At 36.3% G+C, this 20,496-nt stretch overlaps 2 protein-coding genes across 9 annotated transcripts; both read left to right on the forward strand.

Moving 5' to 3' along the window:
* Positions 1 to 730: 730 nt before the first annotated feature.
* LOC126625756 (uncharacterized) lies at positions 731 to 7,258 on the forward strand. 2 transcript variants are annotated; one of them, XM_050294811.1, is made up of 7 exons: positions 737 to 1,380; positions 3,701 to 3,775; positions 3,856 to 4,369; positions 5,105 to 5,490; positions 6,203 to 6,429; positions 6,542 to 6,689; positions 6,875 to 7,258. In XM_050294811.1, the coding sequence occupies exons 1-7, from the start codon at positions 862 to 864 to the stop codon at positions 7,001 to 7,003; spliced, it is 1,998 nt and encodes a 665-aa protein (XP_050150768.1). In that variant the 5' UTR covers positions 737 to 861; the 3' UTR covers positions 7,004 to 7,258. The 2 variants fall into 2 exon arrangements, with proteins under 2 accessions (XP_050150769.1, XP_050150768.1); XM_050294812.1 differs by lacking the exons at positions 6,542 to 6,689; positions 6,875 to 7,258 and adding an exon at positions 5,591 to 5,724 and having other exon boundaries at positions 731 to 1,380; positions 6,203 to 6,372.
* Positions 7,259 to 10,608: 3,350 nt separating this feature from the next.
* LOC126625757 (E3 ubiquitin-protein ligase COP1-like) lies at positions 10,609 to 17,485 on the forward strand. 7 transcript variants are annotated; one of them, XM_050294813.1, is made up of 15 exons: positions 10,609 to 10,699; positions 11,370 to 11,469; positions 11,749 to 12,155; positions 12,238 to 12,315; positions 12,396 to 12,551; positions 12,637 to 12,930; positions 13,433 to 13,590; positions 13,706 to 13,771; positions 13,898 to 13,976; positions 15,156 to 15,311; positions 15,412 to 15,510; positions 16,130 to 16,234; positions 16,555 to 16,734; positions 16,921 to 17,031; positions 17,112 to 17,485. In XM_050294813.1, exons 3-15 carry the CDS (start codon positions 11,841 to 11,843, stop codon positions 17,280 to 17,282), a joined length of 1,968 nt encoding a protein of 655 aa, XP_050150770.1. In that variant the 5' UTR covers positions 10,609 to 10,699; positions 11,370 to 11,469; positions 11,749 to 11,840; the 3' UTR covers positions 17,283 to 17,485. The 7 variants fall into 7 exon arrangements, with proteins under 7 accessions (XP_050150770.1, XP_050150775.1, XP_050150777.1 ...); XM_050294818.1 differs by having other exon boundaries at positions 11,785 to 12,155; XM_050294814.1 differs by having other exon boundaries at positions 10,613 to 10,699; positions 11,376 to 11,469.
* The last annotated feature ends 3,011 nt before the right edge of the window (positions 17,486 to 20,496 follow it).

Below are 20,496 nucleotides of genomic sequence, written 5' to 3' on the forward strand. Positions count from 1 at the left end.
GGCGAAAAAGAAAATAAAAAATCTCAAGATGTTTGAGAGGTTTCGCATAGAGCGAGGGTTTGCGCAGGGTAGTTTATGTGTTGAGTTGGAATGGCTTTTTACATTGCACAGCGCCTCGTATTTATAGGATTGATATTTGCTTGACACGGCTAGATAATTGTGGAGTCCAACTGCAACTCTAACTTGCAGAATGAAATATGATCCGTGTGGCTAACTTTTCAAATAAAAACCTATCTAGGTTTATCCCATCATGACCAAAGACCTAGCCTATCTAGGCTTCTTATCATAACTCCATCACTATCAAATCCTAGGCTTATCGCATCACCACATCATCACCAAAAGCCTAGCTTTCCTAGGCTCTCATCATCTTTTACCAAAACTGCCGCATGCATCCTGAACCTCAAATTCATATAGATAATATCTCATCATGCATGCTTCATTATCTGATGCTGTGCATATCCCGGATTTAGAGTAATGTATGTTCAAATAATTTAATATATTACTAAAGATAATACCATGATTAAAATCACAATATTATTTTTCAATAATAATACAAAATTATTTCAACCACTTTGTCATTCAACGGCCTCAATCACTCGGGCCGATAGTGTAAAAACGGGTTCAAACACCCCAAAAGAGGATCCGGAGAGGATGCTATTACTAGTTGTCCTTGTTTTTTTTTGGTAAACAGTTACGTGTCCTTGTTTAGCACTCTGAAATATCTCCCGAGTCTCCCTCCCCTTCCATATAAAGAAAGCACAGAAACCCACACCTCAGTCTCCGTTTTTCCCACGACACCTCAGCCGCCCCTCTTTCTGTTTCTCTCTTCCTCGACCCCGGTAGACTAATTGCGAATCCGCCATGGGAAAGGACAGAGGAGGAGGTGGAAAACAAAAACTCCGACCTCCCAACGGTCCCGACTCACCTTCACTTCCTTCCTCCTCTTCTCAGCCAGAGAGGGTTGAACGCACCGCCTCCACAAGCTACTCCAAACCCCCAAATTTTATCCCAAACCCAAAGAAGCCTAGAAATCCTAATTGGGTTTCACGGAATCGGCGTGGCCCGCTGGTCAAACAGCAGTTTGTGAAGAAATCTGAGGTGGGTTCTTCCAACGATCAAGTGGGGTCTGGGCGTATTGTCGAGACAGCAACTGGGCAGCAAGAAGAACATGAAGAAAAGGAAGAAGAAGAAGAAAAAGAGAGAATCGCTATTGGTGTTGGTGTTGCGGGGGAAGACGTTGGGGCGTCGGATTCCAGAAAATCTCATGAGGATGATGATTATGATGTGGTGAGTAGATTGGAAGAGTTGCAGCTGGGTGTCCAAGAGCCCGAGTTGTTGGACGAGCAGATAAGGATCAACGATCAGGCTCAGGAGGATGAGGTAATATGAGACCTTCAAGTTTTTTTACTTTCTCGTTGATGCTAGCTTTAATTGTTGCCACCATTTTTAAGTATAATTTAGTTATTGTAGCTTGGATTTTAATTCAGGCTTACTTATTTAGCTGTACTGTGCTGAAATCATGAGAATTTCGCCGGTGCCACCGTGCTGGTGGTATCAAATAAGACTCACACATTAGTTGGATATTAGTCTATTAGATGATACCTGATGTAGTATTTATCTCTGCATCATTGCTTGTTTTCTTAAAGTAAAATCTGAGCAATTTGATTTCCTGCTTACTCTTATCACCCCTCTCTTCGAGTCACAAGTCATAGTTATTTGCAAAGCATGCTAGTCTTGACATTTCTGGACAAAGGTTGTACAGGGCAAGTGTTTTGGTTTTATCTACCTGGGTTTATGAAAAATCAAATCAATGGGGATGGAAAATTATTCAGGAAAATTGACTATGGAAGCACTTTAGTTTTTCTTGTGTCTCAAACAATATAAATAAAATTATTCAGGAAAATTGACTATGGAAGCACTTTAGTTTTTCTTGTGTCTCAAACAATATAAATATTTATACAGTGAATTTCAGAGAAAGAATAGAATAAATAGTGAATTTCCCTAGGAAGAGCTTTTGTTGTTGTTTCCAGATTTGAAAAATATTTAATGGATAATTGGATAGTTATATTTGATTTGTCACTTTGGCTTTTCTTGAACTGAATCAGTATTAGTTTTGGTATGGTTAAAACCATACCATTACATTGGTTCATTTTGTCATATCTGAGTTTCTATTATATACAGTCCCTTCAATTGTTTTAAGTTTGAACAAGAAATAGAATTGGGAACATCAGAGGGAGCAAAAAAATAGTGACAGAAATAGAATTGGGGAATGTTAAAAACAAATAACTGTGAACTTTTAAAATTACTGGAGAGCATCTTCAGTCTGAAAGAAAACTCTTGACTCTATGATGTTATCGTGGTTATTTGTAACAGGCTTTTGCATCTTCTTTGTTGGTGACATATTATTCACTTACCAATAAAATATGCTTGAGGTTCGTTTCATCTTGAAAGGTTGGGATTTATATTCATCTCATAACAAACTTTTGGAACCCAGAAAAGAGTTAAAAACCAAAGAAATATTCAAGTTAAATAATGTATGCTGTATGGACTATGGAGACAGAAATATTCAAGTTAAATAATGTTAATCTCACACAAGCTTTGAAGTTTTCATTTATATACCATTCAACAGTTCCTTCAGTACTAATTCCATGTATGCACCCAGTACAGGTTACGATTTAGTTCTGGTATAAATTTCTTTTACTCTTGAAGTTTTTTGAAAATTGATGATTGGCTTTTAATTTGGATACCTTATGTGTCTTTATGCATTCCTCGTCCCCAGATTTGAAATGAATTGTCAAGAAAAAAAAAGAAAATTAATTAATCTACAAGGGCATTGAAGAAGATAGTTGAGAATCAGTACTCGGTATGCCAAGAAAGAAGAAGATGAAGTTTTTGAGGGGTGGAAGGAGAGAGACGAGTATGATTCAGAGCGAAGAGGGAGAAGAGAGTATAAATAATCAAAGAAATTTGAAACATTTTATTCATTTCTATGTTTATTAGTTGCTGTTAATAAAACAAACTAGTAAAATATAATCTAGATACAAGCCTAGCCATTGAAAGATTCAATCTAATTCAATCTAATGACTTAAACAGTGTGTCACAATGAGTGTCAAAAGTGTTTGTCTCGTGTTTGTGAGCCATTTGTTTTAAGCATACCCTTTTTAGTGCTATCTCTTGTGATGTGAAAGCTTTAAACATAATTATAAATCAGTTTAATTTCTTTTGGCTGGTCTATATAAGTATATGCATTTACTTTTAATTTTTTTCTTAAAACTGTTATCCGACATTTAATCATTCTATTGTTTACTTTCTAGGATTCAATTCATCTTTATCATTTTTACTCGTACAAGTGATCTGGTAATTCTACATCATTTTTACTCCCCATAAGTCACCCTCAGTTTCGGGGTGTGACAGATCGGTATAATTTGGTGCTCACATGTTTTTTAATATGCCTAACTTTTTGCTACATAAACATTATAGGGAGGGACTGAAGCTAGAGAAAAGGAATTGCTAATTGAAAGTGAAACATAACAATGAATGATAGGATGATGGATGTGACTCTGTTTATATGTGAGATATATGATCTGGTCCTCGCATGTAGGAGCATTTCGAGCCTCCTTTATGTTACTTTTTCTAATTTTTTCAGCGTGCAATTGCTCTTTTTCTTTGGCACTTTTTCTCATCATTATGTTTTTGGCAGTTGCTCGCTATGGAGTCCATTTATGGAGACCATTTTTGCATTTTTGAAAGACAAAGAGACCTTCGATCTTTTCAGGTTTGGCAATAATCCATGATTTTAGAGTTCCTTTAATTATTTATTTGAAAGAAATTCATATGACACCTGTGCATATGCAGATTCATATACACATTGAAACTCCTGGTGAAATTGCTGTTACTACAAAGTTGAATTCGTCGGATCATAAGACCAGAAGCAACAGTCCTGATGACTTCTCATATCCTTTCAATGTCCAGCATCTTCCACCAATTATATTGACGTGTATATTACCTAAATCATACCCAAGTCACCTACCACCTTATTTTTCAATATCTGTTCAGTGGCTGGATTCTAGTAAAATCTCCAATTTGTGTTCTATGCTGGATTCAATATGGACTGAACAATCAGGACAGGAGGTTATGTACCAATGGGTGGAATGGCTACAAAATTCTTCTCTCTCTTATCTGGGGTTTGATAAAGAAATAATTCTTGGTCCTTATGGTGTAAGGGCTGCTGTAGATAGACGTGCAGTTACAGGAAGTGTTTCTCCAGATGTTGATATTCCGGTTATTAAAAGTTACAACGATGATAAACTACTTGAGAACTTTCACAATAATTTGCACGAGTGCTGCATCTGTTTCAGTGAGTATGCAGGTAATATATTCTTTCATGACATAGGTTCCTTTGAATTTGATATAGAAGTAATTTCTATTATGAAATTGGTCTGTCGTGTTTTTCTCTTTCTTTTTTTTCCTTTTGTGCCAAGGAATATGAAACATATATTCAGTGAGTTCACTTCAAGTTACACTAATTTTTCTTCAAGTTTGGGAATAATCAATAGTGATGGGACTATACGTTCTTTGTCATATGCTATATGGCAAACTTATATTCTGGTTGACTTTAGTATGATCATTGTTCGCATGCACAAAGCCAAATAATTCTTAAAACAATTATGTCAGGGATTTCCAGTCAAATCATTTAGAGTTTAGCAGTAAGATCAACGGTTCAAAACATTTTATGAATCACACAAGTCAAATCGAAATTAACTTTTTGGTAACTTGTGATATTTTTCTAGTCCTTTTCCTTCTGATTTCTGCACATGCATAACTTATACATTAAAAACTTGTATTCTTGTGTCTGTGTTAAACCACATCCTTGTAATGCATCTCTTGAGTATTCCATCCTTAGAATGAATCTATCAGTATCCAATTTTGCCTTTTAATTTATTTTAATTACTTTGTAGTTGATTGTAATTACCGTGTCAAAAGCCCTTGTAATTAGCTTAATTGATTCATCCTTTGTAGGCGGTTTATCACTGTGCCATCTGTTTATTATCAATTCAAAATGAAAATTTCAGGTCTTATTCATCGCACTAATGTATCTTTCTAGGCACTGAGTTTATCAGGCTACCATGCCGGCATTTCTTCTGTGGGGGATGCATGAAGACTTATTCCGACATGCATGTCAAGGAAGGCACCATACACAAACTGCAGTGTCCAGATGCAAAATGTGGGAGTATGATCCCACCAGGTTTGTTAAAACGATTGCTTGGTGATGAAGAGTTTGAACGATGGGATTCCTTAATGTTGACTAAAACACTAGAGTCAATGTCGGATGTCATGTACTGCCCAAGATGTGAAACTCCCTGCATAGTGGATGAAGACCAGCATGCCCAATGCGTAAAGTGCTTCTTTAGCTTTTGCACACTTTGCAGGGAGCGGCGGCATGTGGGTATTGAATGTATGACACCAGAGCTTAAGCTTCGTATCTTGCAGGTAAAGTTTAAACTGCTTTGTCATGTTTATCACCTCATCAAAGCAGGATTTTGTGGTAAAATCATCTGACGTTTGGTAAAAGATATATATGGTTGTGAAGGTTGATACTATATCCTTTTGGGTGGTGCTATCCACACATCCATTTTTACTTCTCACACATCCCTCTCATTTTTCGGGTGTCGGATCAAATGAATTGAAGTTCAATGGACAAAATGTAACAAGGGTGTCTGAGAGGTAAAAAGGGGTGTGTGAATACCACTGCCCATCTTTTTTTATCAGATAGTTTAAGATATACAAGTTTATCTGTGTAGTCTGAGTTCATTGAGTGAGAATATGCAATGGTTGAGTTAAATGGTCCAGAACCCTGCTTTCTGACTCCTCAAACATTCACACAGACAAATTTCTGTTTTTGTTTCTGGTTCAGCATGGATCTAATGATTTTTATTCTCATCTGATTTTTCCATTGTCAATTGATTATTGTTGCAACTTGAATCTAATTATGCGTAAGAGAAAAAAGAATATTGAACAATTTTTATCCTAAGATACATGGTTATTATTCTACTCATAATAAAAATTCGGGTTTGAAGGCATGTTTTCTGCAATGCTGATATGCTAGAGAAAAATATATTCATCTAGTTTCCTAATTGTATGTTAGAAACTTCATTACATTTTGATAGACTAAGAATTAACTGTAAACGAATTTATTGAGCAGGAACGTCAGAGTTCATCTCAATTGAAAGATGATCAAAAGCGCAAAGAACTTGAGATGATCAATGAGGTTCTCAGTGTGAGGGAAATTCTTCGCGATGCAAAGCAATGCCCATCATGTAAGATGGCAATATCCAAAACTGGGGGCTGCAACAAGATGGTGTGTGAAAACTGTGGGCACTACTTCTGCTATCGCTGTGATAAGGAAATTGACGGATATGATCATTTCAGGTGCTTAAATCGATTTAAAGTATTTACAGTCTATTCCTATTGTTGATTTCTACGTGCATGAATATTTACACACCTACTTTCTGTATAACTAATTAACTTGTTTTAATTGAAGAGATGGTGCATGTGAACTATTCACACAAGAAGAAATTCAGAACTGGGAAGCACAGATGAATCCACGACAGGTTTTGGGTCAGATTCAAGCCCAACTCTTTGTTCAGAATGGTCAGGTGTGCCCTAATTGTCGTCAGTTTAATGCCAAGGTGAGTCAAATATTGAGGAAACTTATGTCTCTCTCTCTCTCTCTTTTTGATTTTGTTTTTTTGTTTTTTCAAATTTTGACGTAGCAATTATAATGTTTACAAGCACACCCGCATATGGTATAGTAATTATCCTTTATGTTTTCGAAGTTTTGTGAATACGACTAACAAGAAACTTTTCCGACCAGATTGGCAATAACAATCACATGTTCTGCTGGGCATGTCAAAACCACTATTGCTATTTGTGCAAGAAGATGGTGAGGCGAGGCTCTCATCATTACGGACCTAAAGGTTGCAAACAACACACGCAAGGATAGTTACCAACACAAACACACCATACCAGACTGCATTTCCCTGTTTCAGGGAATTTAACAGCCTCTCTTCATTTTTCTGCTCAAATTATTACGCTTCGTTTTGGCAAGGATATTCAATGTTGTACAGTTTCTTATTCTGTTTTTCTCTCAAATTGGTCCGTTTTGGCCGACGAAACTTTTAGTTATTCTAAAATTTTCATGGGCTTTGATCAAAAATTGAAAACCAACAAGGTTTCAATCAAAGAATATTCATGGCTAGGAACCGCATCCAAAATCTTCCTTTTAAAAATTATAAGTCTCATTACTCCAAAGTATATGCGTTTTAAAAAATAATGAATGATATTTTGTACAAAAATGGAATCATATATATTAATTTTAGGATAATTTTTATTTTATTATTCTCAACTTTTGCAAGATTCGCATTTTATTACACTTATTTTATTTTTTTCGTTTCACTTTATTCTAAAAAGTTTGATTTTTCTATTACCCTCATTTTTCCGTTAATTTTTCTGCCAAGTTCTTTGTTAATTGGTGATGTCATCAATTGACCAACTATTTGTGTAACATGGAATATAAATTAAAATAAATATGAAGTTTTTATTAGTTTAAACATCATGTCATTAGTTAATGCAATGTCGTGTCATTAGTTAACGGAATGATTAATTAAAGTATGAAATTGGCAAAAATTTCAAATCTTAGGTATGAAAGTGAAGCGAAAAAAGTAAGTGTGGTAAAAGGTGAATTTTGCAAAACTTGATGATAGTAAAATAGAAGTTATCCTAAGTTTTATTACATATTAAATTAACCAACTTATACCAAACAGGGATAAACTAGCCAAGTCTACCCAAGCTAGGGGTGTAAGTTAGAATTGTGTTTTGTATTCTGACAATAAAACTTTGCGAATTCAAACCCAGAAGTTCCAAATCCAAATATTTTCCGATAAAATCATAATGAAAATTAGAATGATTTAGAGATTCAAAGAATTTCAAATTTTTAATCCGAATTTTTTTTAACTTATTCCGACAAAAAAAAGTTTTGGAACGTTCTTAGTTTTTATAGCTATATGCTCAGATTATGTATTTTTAGTCAACTTTGTATTATATTGTTAGTTTTGGATATCTTTTGTTCATTGTTTTTATATTAAAGGATAAGCATACTAGTATTTCAAAAAGTTCATTGAGTTTTATTGTTCATTGTTTCTGGTGCACATCATTAAAATACACATGTTATTTACACATTATTTTTGTAGCATTAGATCAATATGAATGATTGTGATTAAAATTTGAAGTTACGCTACAGCTGGGTCAAAAAAACCCAGTTGAAAAATTGTTATCCATTAAGTTGATCTCTTTATCTGTCTTTATTTATTGGCAAGTAGCTTGGAGCTCAGTTGGGTTAGGTGTAGGTCAGCCATCTACCCAGCCTAGAATGGATTGACCCAGTAACCGGCCCATACGATGTTAGCCTAACGCCAACATGATGTCAGACACAAGCAGGAATTTGTTTTGCACCAAGAGTGTGAGAAATACACGCTGGTGGGCGCGCGTTCTCGACAGCATGCAGAGGGCGGGCCCGCACTGCAGATGCAGATTAATTAAATTAATAAAAATTGTTTAAAAATAAAACGAAAATTTATAATTTTTTTTCTATAAATACATAACCATCATCTTCCATCTTACACCACATTTAAATATTTTCAACATTTTCAACCAAAATTTTCATATACTTTTGTGTGAAAAAAATGGCTAATTTGACGATCATCTAAGATTTTACGTTGTGTGAATGTTGGGTTCAAGCTACTCATGACCCGATTACGGGTAATAAGATGCAGTTGCGAGAACTTTGGAGTAAAATTACTACATTATTTTGTGAGAAGCTTGGAAAAAACTCAAAAAGTTGTCAAGGTCTTCAAGGTTGTTGAAAAAAACTCAACCAATCACTTACTTGTTGGAAAAACGCCCTTTCTCAAGCTGCCAATAATCTGAGTAGTGGCAGAAGTTTAACGGATCAGGTGACAATATTTTTATTTTTTTATTTGTATTACACTCGCATTTTATAATATTGTCTTATCCCGCCTTAATTACCTTGATTATAAAATTGTCTTCTCCTGCATTTTATAAACGCTTCAAGCACAAGCTTGTTACAATGCGAACAACAAAAACAAATTATTCAACTGCTGAGAATTTTGGAATGTTGTCAAAGATTGTCCTAGATACACTCTTATGTCAACCGGTCCAAAAGTTGTCATGCATGGCATTCCTCTACACTCTTCGCCAGAAGCAGACTCGGACCAACAGAAAGGCGACCCATTTGAAGTGCTGGAAGGGACACCTGAAGTAGTGCCGAAGCTGAGCTAAGGCCTCAAGGTAAAAAGGCAACAAAGAAAAATGAAGTTCTTCCAAGAATGACTACAAAATATGGGGACAAACTTGCTCGCCAAGGTGAACTAAACTTGCCACGAGACACGGCTAGAGACGAGGCAAAAGCTATGAATACACAAGCAATCTTAGCAGCTACTAAGAGACAAAGATAACTACTTAATCAAGAAAGGGAGATGCTTAGAGAATAAATGATGGTTCTACAAGATCGTGAAACTATGAATAAGCCTATAGAAGGAATGTCTCCGAAATCTAAATATTTTTGGACATCGAAAAATATGGACGTGGTGCGAAGGAGGCGTGCAAGAAACAAGGGAACAAGTGGAAGGGTCCTAGCTACACAGATCCTAACAACGAAGACCCTAGCATCACATATCCTAGCTACTAAGACTTTATGTAATTTCTTATTTATTTTTAATACTTTATGTAGTCTCGCATTTATTTTTAGTACATTATGTAATTTCGTATTTATTTTTAGTACATTATGTAATTTTGTATTTATTTTTAGTACTTTATGTAATTTCTTATTTATTTTTAGTACATTATGTAATTTCGTATTTATTTTTAATACTTTATGTAATTTTTTATTTATTAAATTGGGTACTTTATTTAAATTGAGAGCATATTTATTCAAACAAAATAAAACTACAAAAAAACACCAAATAAACTTAAAAAAACACACCAAATAAAATTACATCAACGCACACAATAAACTTATAAAAAACACACCAAATAAAATTACAAAAACACACCAAACTCTTAAAAAATCATGACATTGACGCTATGGAAATGGTTAAAATTCTCCATTAAAATCTATCCACAAAAATTATACTTTCGAATAATGACACGTGGCATGACAAGATTTGTTAAAAATCTTATTCGAAATTAAAAATAAAATTATTTTTTATTATTTTAAAACAATAATAATAATAATATTTTAATATGAATTGACTAAGCAATTCAATTTAGGGGTGAAGATGAATTTGGACAGTTACTATTCATTTAAGTGGATTGAATTGATTGGAGTTTTTAAATGAGTTCTACCGGGTTTGCAATTCGGGTTTATTTAACCCGATTGAATACTATAATGTCAGCTGGGCCTAGAAGTTGCAGCAATAAAAAGCCCAAATCATGCTATCCGCGAAAAGGCAACAGAATGTCAGCTGGAGGTACACGTGGCTGATTGTGGACTTCTTATATTTTGTGTTACACACTGACAGTTGCCAACCAAACTCATGAACCTATTTAACCTCTCTCCCTCTTTCGATCACTTCTTCTTCCTTTGAGTTCACACTGCAACCAAGTGCTCCCTCCTCAAATTGTAAGCTCTCTCTCTCTCGCTCTCACCTGATTTAGTTTTCTTCTTTTGTGTAATATTATTCTGGATATTTGTTTGGCTTTCATTTGGGTTTTGATCACTGATCTAAAAACCACCGTTCAGGCTCCGTATAGGCGCTAGGCGATGCACCGCCATGATTATTCCTCAAGTGTTTAGAAAATAAAGAAGGTTGTCTAGGTGCCCGCTTAGACTGCATAGATCACGACTCTTACATTAATAAAAAATGGATGGAAATTAGATAACTTTCATTTATATTTTATCAATAAATTATAGTATACTTGTTGGATGTTTGGATGGACACTCTTTATATATTTGGTCTTAATTTTCAATATGTTTTCGTACTTTATAATTTATGTCATTTTATTTTACTACATATTTATCTCAATATAATTATGTATTTGTTTAAGTATAAGTAGACATTTATTTATATGTTATATAATAAATTTAATTAACACTAAATAAAAACCTAGGTCCCCACTAGACGCCTAGGCTCTAGGCCGTGGTCTAGCACCTTTTAGCACTTTGGTTTTGATGCTTTGCTATTTTCCCCAACTAATTAAACTTGCCATTTATGTTGATTTTAAAATAATTGTTGATATTTTTGGCTAATTTGCAATTTTGCATTGATTTGATTGAGTTTACTTGTTTGAAGTTGCAGTGTGGCCAATTTGATTGGATATCGAAGACAAGGGCGGAAGGAGAGGCATTCCTTCTTTAGCGTTATTCTTGCAGGTTGCACCACTGGTCATTTGGTAAGTTTCAAGCACTTGCATCTCTTTCATTTCCTGCTTTTGTTTTGAATATTTTTGGTACTCTGCAATACCTACTGCTATTGGGGGATATATGTTCAAAATCCTTTTCGCTTTCCGGGTGTTTGATTTTAGAACTTGTAAGCATGCTTAAGGTGCCATAGAAGTGCTTGCTATTTGATTATTTAGTAAAATGTGTAACATATGCCATAAATGTTAGAATTGCCCCAGATGACTACATCTTTGAGTATAATACCTGAATCGACACGTTTTGTTTCTTAGTTCACATAAGAAATAGGTAACAGTTTTGATTTCTAGTCCCCGAAGAGCAGTAGCGGTTAATTGAAGCTCAAGCAAAGGTTTAGAGAGAAAGAATGGATGAGTGCTCGACCGGGGCTCTAGTCCCAGCAGTGAAACCAGAACCAAAGGAGTCAAGCGTCGGGGATTTGGCAGATCCAGGCAGCGGTAACATGGGTTGTCCGGTGCATGAGAAAGGACTGGCGGAGGTCGACAGGGACTTGTTATGCCCAATTTGTATGCAGGTGGTAAAGGACGCCTTCCTCACAGCATGTGGTCATAGCTTCTGCTACATGTGCATCAAGACCCACCTCAGCAACAAGAGCGACTGCCCTTGCTGCGCCAAGTTCCTCAGCACCAACCAATTGTTCCCAAATTTTTTGCTGGACAAGGTCTTCTCAAATTCCCACTCCTTAAAGATGAAAAATGATATACTTGGAACTGCAGCTTACTGTTGTACGACGTGTACTGTAGCTTCTGAAGAAGACCTCAGCTCGTCAACTTTCCAAAAATGCATCCCCTGTAGAGCATTTTCACCAGGCATTGCACCAGGTGAGTCTGGCTGTACGAGTCAAGTAAAATAATATATGAATTGTCGTTTGCTGTCTGAATGTGGTGGTGTGCTGTGATAGGGATGTGAAGTGTCAATCAAGGAGCTAGACACCCTGTTGGCACTCCTGGCAGAGAAGAAGAGGAAAATGGAACAAGAAGAGGCGGAGAGAAACATGCAAATACTGCTTGACTTCTTGAATTGCCTAAGGAAGCAAAAAGTTGACGAGCTTAATGAGGTTTCTTCGTATTGGTGTTATTTGAAATATATTTGATTGAATTGAATTAAATGGTATCTGTTACTAAGTCAATTCGATATTGCAGGTGCAAACCCATCTCCAATTTATCAAAGAGGACATAGGTGCAGTAGAGAGACGTAGAATGGAATTATACCGTGCCAGGGACAAATACTCTGTCAAGCTGCGGATGCTTGGAGCGGATGATTCTATTTATGGGGCAAGAAAGCAATGGCATTCCTCTACAGATAACAATACCGGTGCACTTAGTGGACGAGGAGGGATGTCAATTTGGAATCTTCCAAGAAAGGATGCATCAGACTCCCAGTATATGACTCAAACTGGTCTTGCCATAGCCAGAAAAAAGCGGGTCCATGCACAGGTCAGTGACAGTCCTGTAATGATTGTAGACTAATTTTGCACTTTGTGTGCTTCCATTTTATAATGAATATACTACCCCTGGGATCTTTGCTATTATTTATAACAACTTAACATTAGATGGTGGGTTATAAAGGCAACCCTCTCAATCATCCAGAACCTATTTCTTCATTTGCTCCTCAACAAAAGCCACTTCAATTATACCCTACAAATGCATTAATATACCTCTTTGTCAACTTGGCAGGAAATCGATACTTATACTGGATTTTGGTTATTGGGTTTCTCGACTTTAGTTGAGTTTACATTTTTTTTTAGGGAATTGTTTTTAGCACTCCAAAATAGTCGCGCCGTGCTCCTCGCTACCTTTTTTATTCCATTAGGAAGGAGTGAAGAATGAATTTTTTTTCAGTGTCAGCTCCCGTATTGGTCAATTTACTTGAATTTAAGGTTACCCTCCTCATTTTTACGGTTGTCTTGGTTTGTTCTCATTCCATCCCTGGCTGTAGTTTGGTGAACTCCAAGAGTGTTACCTGCAAAAGCGGCATCAGATGGTGAACCAACCATATTCCCAGCAAGAACAGGACAAAGGTGCAATACAAAGAGAAGGTTATACTGCAGGTCTTGCTGATTTTCAAACAGTGCTCACTACGTTAACACGTTACAGGTATGATCACAGATATTGGATCCCTTACATAAATGTACTTTTTGTTTGGGTCAACAGTCAGATATACGATTTTATTAACTATAATCACCATTCCTTTTTGTTGGCTATGAAACAGTCGAATGAGGGTCATTGCTGAACTTAGGCATGGGGATCTATTTCACTCAGCCAATATAGTATCCAGGTGATAGTTACGTTGCATATAATGTCTAACTTTCAGAATTAAATCTCTCGATTCCTTATGGATGAACTATGTTCTGGAGAACTTGTAACTGGTATTGTTAACCTCATATGTTCATTTTCATTGCAGCATTGAATTTGACTGTGATTATGAGTTATTTGCTACTGCCGGAGTATCACGGTGCATAAAAGTTTTTGACTTCTCTTCGGTATGATTTCGATTTTAAGATTGTTTTTACCATTACTTCCAGCAACATTATTTTTCTACCTACAGTCAGTATTGTCAACTTCTAAAAGAAAGGGTGTTGAGATATTTTTGGTTGCTTGAGTGCATCGTCTAGTCAAAATGTCAAATACTAGAAGAAAGGGTGTTCAGATATTTTCAACAAAGACAAATTGCTGTATCTTTTTTATTGTTTGAATGCCTTCCTCTTAACATATCAATATAGTTTTGATTCAATACAAAAGTTGATTTTACTTGGAATATTTGAACAAATAGAATTAGATTAACCATTGAACAATTAGCCAATTTAAAGAAAATTACTTAAATCATAAACATTCATGTATGGTATTTAAAAAATCTCTCACAATTAATGTTTTTTTTTTCTGGATCTGGAGTATGAAGAATATTTGTTGATGGTATGACACAAAAACAACAACAACCAAGCCTTATCCCACTAAGTGGGGTCGGCAGTATGAATCCTAGAACGTTATTGTGCTCGGTTTTGCACCAAGTCTTCTGTTAGCTACAAGTACTTATATATTTTTTTATAGTCTCTTTAAAAGTGTTCATAGGTCTTCATCTACCGTTTTTGCCCTGGGTCTCAGTCTCATAGTCGCATCTTCTAACCGGAGCATCTATAAGTCTTCAGGTTTACATATCCAAACCATCTTAACTGATTTTCTCTCATCTTATCTTCAATTGTGGCCACTCTTATTTTACCTCGGATGTCCTCATTCTTAATCATATCCTTTCTTTTGTGCCCAGACATCCAACAAAGCATTCTCATCTCAGCTACACTCATTTTTTGCACGTATTGCTTTTTGACCGTCTAACATTTCGTGCCATAAAGCATCATTGGCCTTATTGCCGTTCTATAAAATATTCACTTGAGCTTCAGTGGCATACGACTATCGCACAACACACCGGATGCACTCTTCCACTTCATCCATCCAGCTCATATTCTATGGTTGAGATCTCCATCTAATTCTCCGTTATTTTGCAAGATAGACCCAAGACAACTAAAACGTCCACACTTTGGTGAGGGGGTTGGTTTCTTAGACACACTCAAATTATGAAGCCAGCCAATCAGTTGACATCTCATTGACTACTATATATGGCTCTTTGGAAATTTTGATATTGATTGTTTATGATATTTCTTTAACAGGTTTTGAATGATCCAGCTGACGTGCACTGTCCTGTTGTGGAGATGCCTACACGTTCAAAGCTTAGTTGCTTGAGCTGGAACAAGTTTACTAAAAACCATATAGCCAGTACTGATTATGAGGGAATAGTAACAGTTTGGGATGTAAATACTCGGCAGGTATATGATGTTACTTGTTCTGATCGATGTGTCATGCGTGATTTGAACTTTTATTGCATCACCTTCAGTTTTTTTGCTCATGCTTAAACTTTTTCAACAGAGTATCATGGAATATGAAGAGCATGAAAAACGTGCTTGGAGTGTTGATTTTTCATGCACAGAGCCCACAAGGCTTGTATCTGGTAGTGATGATTGTAAGGTACTCTCAAAATCTTTATAATGTTAAACCAAGAATTTTATTATGCTTACGTGACCGGAAATGTAGTACCAGTCTCTTTTTGGAAAAGCAATGAAATATTATTACCATATGCACCATTTTTTACTTATAAAATCATTAGTAAGAAATTTCTGAGAACACCCCTAGGGGGCAAATTGCTATTGTGTATGCTAATATATATTGTTGCGACTTTCGTGTTTAGGCAAATGCTATATTTGCTATGCTTGTCTTAAGGTTGGCTTGGCTGGTTTAGGCTAACAAAATAGTTGATGTGTGCTTGTATCCGATTTATGCACTATGTACAGGACATCATCAATGTTGATGTGTCCTTGTGCCCTTTGACAATGCATATTGGTTGTGGAACTGTTTCCTATGTTTTAACTTTTAGAAGTACCAGTAAATATGTCTTTTATAACAATGCCAAACAATATTAGATCCCCCCTTATATGCTTTGAGGTTGCGCTCACAGCTTACCATCTGACTGTCGGGATTTAAGTGAGCAATTTTGAGTGACACGTACTTTTGCTTTCTCCTTTTTTGATGCTCAAGGAAGGGTTCATTATAAACTAACCACGTCCTCTATACCCTGTATATAAATCAGTTAAAACTTTGGTGCACAAGGCAGGAAGCTAGCGTTATTGATATTGACATGAAAGCCAACATATGTTCCGTCAAGTATAATCCAGGATCTGGAAACTGCATTGCGGTATGCACCTTTCATTGCCTATATTGGAGAAACTTTAAGGCACGCTATCTGCATCATTGTTTGATCATGTTTAGTACTTAAATGATTTGAGAGCAACCTTGTACTTTTCTCGCTTAATTTGCGGTAATATATTGTGCCTGAGAAATGCACTGGACGAACATGCCTTCAGCTGGCATGTGCATACACTAATGTGTGCATGCACACATCTATTAAGTTTTGCTTTGCCATCCTGTGGTGAGTGGGGTATGTGGTGCACGTAAGAGTCATATATATGATTTGTCCTGTAAGCTGAAACCTTCTTCTTCTGCTTCCTTTTCCAGGTTGGTTCAGCAGACCATCACATCCACTATTATGATTTAAGAAATCCGAGCGAACCACTCCATGTGTTCACTGGGCATGGGAAAGCTGTTTCTTATGTAAAGTTCTTGTCAAACTATGAGCTTGCCTCTGCATCCACTGATAGCACATTGCGGTTATGGAATGTGAGGGATAATATTCCAGTAAGTGATTATTCCATGAAGCAAAATCAGTTTAGTACACTTCAATAGTTAACAAGTTATTATATGCTCTAATCTACGTGGTTTATAAAACCAATTGAGAAAATAGAACAGAATTGACTTGTTGACATCATGTTATGAAACTTAATTATCAATTAACTAAGTTGTACTCTTCATCTCTGTTTGAAGGTTCGTACTTTCAAAGGTCACACAAATGAGAAGAACTTTGTAGGTCTTACAGTAAACAGCGAATACATTGCATGTGGCAGCGAAACAAATGAAGTGTTCGTGTATCATAAGGTTAGTGGCATTCAAACTTAACCCATTCCTGCTTTTTGTTACCAAGTGATTAACTAAAATTTCGGGGTATAATTTTTCAGGAAATCTCTAAACCGGTGACTAGGCATAAGTTTGGGTCGCCTGATTTGGATGACGCTGATGATGATGCGGGGTCGTACTTCATCAGTGCTGTATGTTGGAAGAGTGATAGCCCTACCATGCTAACTGCTAACAGTCAAGGAACCATTAAAGTGTTGGTTCTTGCGGCATAGACACAACTAAATGGAAAACTAAAAGAAGGTTTCACGAGAGAGAGTTGTTTCTACGGTTCGATATTCGGTTGTTGAAGTGTAAATGCTAGGATTGAGATGCAATGCCAGTGAATGTTTCATTATTTGTTATACAAAGAAAAGATACTAAAGGTGCCAAAGAAGGTGAATATATATAGAGCAAAAATAGCTTTGGTTTGCGAGTAGACTTGTGTTTTATGCCCCAAGTCTTCGTTTCTTGAGTTCTCTAAGCCAATGGCTTATTGCGTATATCACAAAATTGATATAAACCAATTAGATATTGAACAGGAAGAGTAATAGCATGTTAATATAAGATTATAAGCACTGAAAATCGTATATTAAAGGTGAAACCCAGGTCGGTAGGTTTTTCCGAGGAATATGCAGAAGTTCGTAGTGGACCGCGGTCCCGGGGTGATGGTTAGGCCGAGGCCAAGAGAACCCTGTGAATACCAACATTGACAATGATCCAGAATATAAATCATGAGGATTGAAATAGTTTCTTCAATAACAAATACAAACTTCTCTAAAAAGTCTCTTTTTCTCTCTTTAAAACTCTCTCTATGAAACACAATTCCAGTAACTTTTGCCACCAGCCTTAGCCTTTGGCTTGGGTGCCGAAGGCATCCACCCTTCCTTCATTCCTTTCTTCTTTCCTCTCATCTCTATTTTCTCCCAAGTTTTTCTTGGTTTCTCTCTCCTTTACCCCTCCCTCTTTTCCTCCCCTCTCATCTCCTTTGTTCATTTCCCCCTCCCAGCTTCCTTCCTCTTCTTCCTTCGCCTTTTCCAGTTTTCTCCCTTTCTTTTTTATTCTCGGTTCTCTGCTGAGCGTAATCTCAGTTTTCCTTGAGTCGAGTCTCAACTATCCTGGGTTTCATGTCCCTTATCCGATGTTTTTCGCCTACTTTTACTGCTTTCTTTCTTTTATTTTTCTATCATCTCCTCTCCCTAGTTGTGATACTTCATCCCTATCATACCATGTGCTTGGATTGGTGGGCTCCGATTAGAAATTGGATACCATATCCACTTCTCTTCCTCACTTCCCCTCCCCCCAACTAGCATATGTTACTTGTTTGTATATATTTGCAGGGGCTCTTCTAGGATCTATTTTCTCAATTCGGAATTTGGCTTCCTCTGAGGATGTGATGGGTAGTGTGGTCTTTGCTGCTGGAGGTAGGGTTTTTTATTGTTTGTTTTTGCAGCATTCAGGCCTAAGCTGGTGTGGGCCTCCCGTTGTTTCTTGGATTGCCGCTCTCATTTTGCTTGAGCCTTTTACTTTCTCCGTAGTTGTCTACTCGGTTCTTTTTGGGCTGTGTACTAGTTTTTTATTATAATAAAAATAATGTTCGTGATAAAAAAAAATAACAAATACAAACTGCTAGTTTAGGGACCACTCGACAACTATTTCGTTTTTAGTTTTTATTTTTATTTTTTTAAACATTGAAAATTCGTTTGGTAACTACTTCGAATTTTTAGTTTTTTTTTTTTTTTGGTTAAAAAAATGAAAACCAAATACTAAAAGCCAAAATTTGAAAACTTAATAAAGTAGTTTTTACTCTTTAGTTTTCAAATTTCAAAAATAATAAAAACTGAACGCGCTAACATGGTTATCAAAAGACTTGTTTAGCATTAGATTGGATTTACTAACTCATTGTTTCAATACGTTTAAAGGTCATTTAATAACCAGTTCGTATTCAAATTTTTTTGGGGATTTCACAACTATCATTAATGCTAAATAGAGTAAGTATATGGCGATTGAAGATTATTATTGAAGACATTCGTTGATTGCCCCATCATTTTTCAATATTTTTTGGAGTTATGTTTTTAGAGATAAATTTTTTCCGTTAACAAGATTTTGAGAGAACTTATTTCATGTCGTGTTAACTGCTTCTAATCCTTCCATTTATTTGCTATCACACACTCGTTCTTACTTCTCATACTTCTCTTAATTTTTTGTCGTTAGATCGAGTGAATTGAAGAAGATGAATGACAAATAATTAACAAGAGTGTGTGGAAGGTAAAAATAAATGTGTAAATAACACTATCCTTTAGAAGACACACACTTTGGTAACGGCCGCTTCCGCTTTCTGTCCGATTTTGCTTTTCTGTTGTATTGCATGGTGGGGATTGTACTCGTGATTTCTCTTTCTAATGCATTTTCTTTCCAACTTCAAAAAATATTATAAATTATGAGAATTAATCCACTCCCCCACCTTCTTTGTGAAACCCCGTCCTTAATTTGTTGTATTTTCATATTAACAAACTTATGAACTTACCATTGTACAATTGAGTTGACTTTCGTTGACTTTCGTTGACCGTCTCGTCGAAACATGTAGTCTTAATTTAATTAATTTATTTGTATCGTACTCATCGCCATGAACGCATAGGCAAACGGATTCGAATTCAGATGTATAACGAAGATTCTACGTTCGAATGTTAACCACTTTCGGATATTTTGTGTTTCGTCTTATGCATTCTTAAATTGTGAACCAAGGGGACCCACTTGAGATTCTTGTCCCCTTAGCCTTACCCTATATGAATACCCCCTTCACCTTTTTAGATTTTCTTACTTCCCTTTTTTTATAACTCACTCTCTCTCTATCTCTCTCCCCATCACTTTCTCTCATTCTTTCTAACTCTCACCACCGAACTCTCTCTTTCCCTACAACCCCAAGCTCATCACCTGGACTGAGAGGCTTCGAGAACCTCAGACCAAAACTTGGAACTCCACTATGACAGCCACAGTGTACACCTCCCCCGACGAGCTCCAGTGGCTTTCGAAACTTTTTCGATGTAGGTAAGCTTCTAGAAACCCTTGGGATGTGTTTTAGGGTTAGATTGAAGCTTGTTTTAAGTTGTATACAGGTGTTAAACGTAGAAATAGCTCGGAGTAAGCTTTTCCCAGTTTTTTTTTCGAGCACCGCCATTTTCGAGGTGTTTTTTGGCCAAATCACGACGAGTTAGCCATCGTGCAAGGTATCATTCTCTTCATCTCGTTGAGAACTATGATTTTCATTTTTGAATCACTCGATTTGGTTGAGTAATGACGAAGTTATGAGCGTTTGAAGTTTTACCCAAAAACTAGCCAACCCACGACCTGAAACAAGGTCAACCCGACCCAATTTCCCCAAACTTGAATCCTAACCCAAATGCAACCCAACACAGCTATGCTACCCAAGCCCAGAACCCAAATTCGACC

The sequence above is a fragment of the Malus sylvestris genome, chromosome 6 (assembly GCF_916048215.2).
Source record: "Malus sylvestris chromosome 6, drMalSylv7.2, whole genome shotgun sequence".
NCBI lineage: Eukaryota > Viridiplantae > Streptophyta > Magnoliopsida > Rosales > Rosaceae > Malus > Malus sylvestris.

Coding starts and splice junctions, on each gene's coding strand:
- LOC126625756 (XM_050294811.1), top strand. CDS start 862: ATGGGAAAGGACAGAGGAGGAGGTGGAAAACAAAAACTCCGACCTCCC. Junction 3,776..3,855: donor GAGACCTTCGATCTTTTCAG/GTTTGGCAATAA, acceptor GTGCATATGCAG/ATTCATATACACATTGAAAC. Junction 5,491..6,202: donor TTAAGCTTCGTATCTTGCAG/GTAAAGTTTAAA, acceptor TTTATTGAGCAG/GAACGTCAGAGTTCATCTCA.
- LOC126625757 (XM_050294813.1), top strand. CDS start 11,841: ATGGATGAGTGCTCGACCGGGGCTCTAGTCCCAGCAGTGAAACCAGAA. Junction 12,552..12,636: donor AAGTTGACGAGCTTAATGAG/GTTTCTTCGTAT, acceptor TCGATATTGCAG/GTGCAAACCCATCTCCAATT. Junction 13,977..15,155: donor AAGTTTTTGACTTCTCTTCG/GTATGATTTCGA, acceptor TTTCTTTAACAG/GTTTTGAATGATCCAGCTGA.